General features: G+C 34.9%; 1 protein-coding gene across 1 annotated transcript in view; it reads left to right on the top strand.

Moving 5' to 3' along the window:
* Positions 1 to 1023, top strand: part of LOC122266645 (uncharacterized) — a 2703-nt gene extending 1680 nt beyond the window's left edge. Inside the window, exon 2 of the mRNA XM_043036439.2 lies at positions 1 to 1023. This exon is cut by the window's left edge and continues 539 nt beyond it. Coding sequence (XP_042892373.1) covers positions 1 to 201 — 201 coding nt within the window. The 3' untranslated portion in view covers positions 202 to 1023.
* The last annotated feature ends 1477 nt before the right edge of the window (positions 1024 to 2500 follow it).

Below are 2500 nucleotides of genomic sequence, written 5' to 3'. Positions count from 1 at the left end.
ACAGGCCGTAGGGAGACGAAGAAGAAGCTCTCGAAGGAGCTGAAGACGGGCATTGCGAAATACGCGATCCAGAACGGGAACGGAAGAGCCGCTGAGCACTTCCGCGATATCATCGGCAGGAAGCTGAGCGAGAAGGCGATAGAAAAGTTCGTGAAAAGGCACCAAAAGAAACTCAAGAAGAACCAAAAGGGAGATCAATAGAGGGAAGTCTCGCCTTTCAAGAAAGGAAAGCAAACGAGGGATCAGTTCTGCGAAGCCTTTACCTTACGTTTCTGAGTACTTTGCAATATTTGCAAGACGATACCTCCCATAACTTTAGTACCTGTATTTCAACCTTAGTATATCAACACTGTTATACCTCATACGTCGGCCGACAGATGTCGTGAGTCCTGCAGACTTCGCTTTCTATTCTTTAAATCTGCCTTGGCGATCTGGAGTTCACTCTGCTTAGCCTCATACTTTCAGAATTTATGATGAAGTTGAATGTTTTTATATAGTCTTAAAATTACTTATAAATAATTTCTCAATTTCATTGTAAAAAAGGTGTCCAGTAGAATACTTCAATCGTCATCGCTAAGATTGTTTTAATATTATATCCTCTCTTATGGGATGTAAAGTGCATGATTACTATGCTGTATTTTTACTGTATGTATCAAATTGTATCACAGTAGTCTGAATGGGTTTTAGGCAATAATTCACTTTTCTGGTTGAACGATAATCAAACTATAACTCACAAATCAATTATTCATTGATTTCATTTCTCATCAATTCATTTGTAAGTTCTAAAACTATTTCCTTTTCGCGCTGTGTCATTATTTGTCTATCCAATGTCTTGTTTTTGTAGGAAATGTAATGTCTTCCTATTTTAATGCACCACTGCTTTACATTCTGCAAGCTATGTTTGTATTTTACTTGAGTATGTCTATCTGTGTGTTTATACTCATATGACTTGCCAGTAGTTTCCAAAGTTGGCTGTTTAGTTATACAAAATCCCTGTACTTTATCAAATAGGTGAAGCTAAAATGCGTTTTAATGATATCAGATCCCCGAGATAAAAGAATTGCGGACTGCTTCTTGTAATACCATCACCAATTTTTATGCTAATTTGTTAATTTCGAGTGCCAGTACTTTACATAAAGAAGTGCTGATTACCTGATTTTCAAACAAACAGAGCGAAAAAATCATGCTGTTTAGCGTTTGTTATAATATATATATATATATATATATATATATATATATATATATATATATATATATATATATATATAATATATATATATATATATGTGTGTGTGTGTGTGTGTGTGTGTGTGTGTGTGTGTGTGTGTGTATGTATGTGTGTGTGGTAAATATATATATATATATATATATATATATATATAATATATATATATATATATATATATATATATACATATACATACATACACAGATATATAGATAAATAGATAGATAGATAGATAGATAAATATAGTGGCAAAGTTTGATCAGATTTTAGAAAAAGATCCAATCTCTCAGGGATTACTCTTAAAGTGAACGTAATATCTATTTGAATAAAGGAGGTATATAAACTTCAATTGGGAACTCTCCTATATAATGTAAATGTTCGTGACAATTTTTAAAAATGCATATCTTGGAGTCGAATCCGTAACCATGTTGTACCACATACATAAACACACGCATGGATGCACATGCATCAAAAACAGCATCACCTATCTGGGTATTCTACTTTTATCAACATACATTTTTTACCCACCCATACGAATCAAACCCTGGCAAGATAATTACCACCTTTACCAGAGGATAACAAATCATGAAAAGATGAATGCCCGCACAGAAAAACGGGTCCAACGGGTTGGATTTCTCAGCGCATCAAACTATCGTAAACTTGAGCTCATGAATTAATACACGCCCTAGCTAACTCTGCGGTCGTTTTCCTTTTAGAGCTCGTTTCGCAGAGGTTAAAAGCCGTTTTAATGCCGCTTATGTTGTTGGCATAAGCACTTGGAGGCAGTTACATTTTCAAGCCTGAGTGAAAAAGTGGCGACTCGAAAATGTGTCAAATCTCCAAGCTAGTCAGTTTGAGCAAACTTGTACTCTACTTCTCTTTCAAGTTTCTATTCTTTAATTCAGTAACTGTTTCCTTGTGGCTATTGTCTTGATGATGACTTTTTTGAGTTTGTGTGTCATCCAACAATTCCTATCTGGTGTAAAACAGTACGAAAAAAAGCCTATCAAGTGACACAATTCTCACCTGACTTGAGAATTATCTTCGGTGCATTGCACAAAATTTGGTTCTGCTCCTCATATGCTACAAAATGAAACCTCTTATTATTCAGTTCCGGAACAAGTTGTCCAATCGTATAGTTCATTTGGAAGGTACTGAGATATTTAAGACTGCTGCAACCAGGCAGCATACTTCTCATCGCCAGACTGATCCTATCTATCATTTCTTGTGAGTTTAATAAATTCTCTATATTCCAAGTTAATCGATTAATCT

This window comes from Penaeus japonicus, unplaced genomic scaffold, assembly GCF_977035675.1.
Source record: "Penaeus japonicus unplaced genomic scaffold, GWHDUDI00000001_assembly GWHDUDI00000004, whole genome shotgun sequence".
Taxonomy (NCBI): Eukaryota; Metazoa; Arthropoda; class Malacostraca; order Decapoda; family Penaeidae; genus Penaeus; species Penaeus japonicus.
This window is presented reverse-complemented; position numbering and strand designations above follow the sequence as displayed.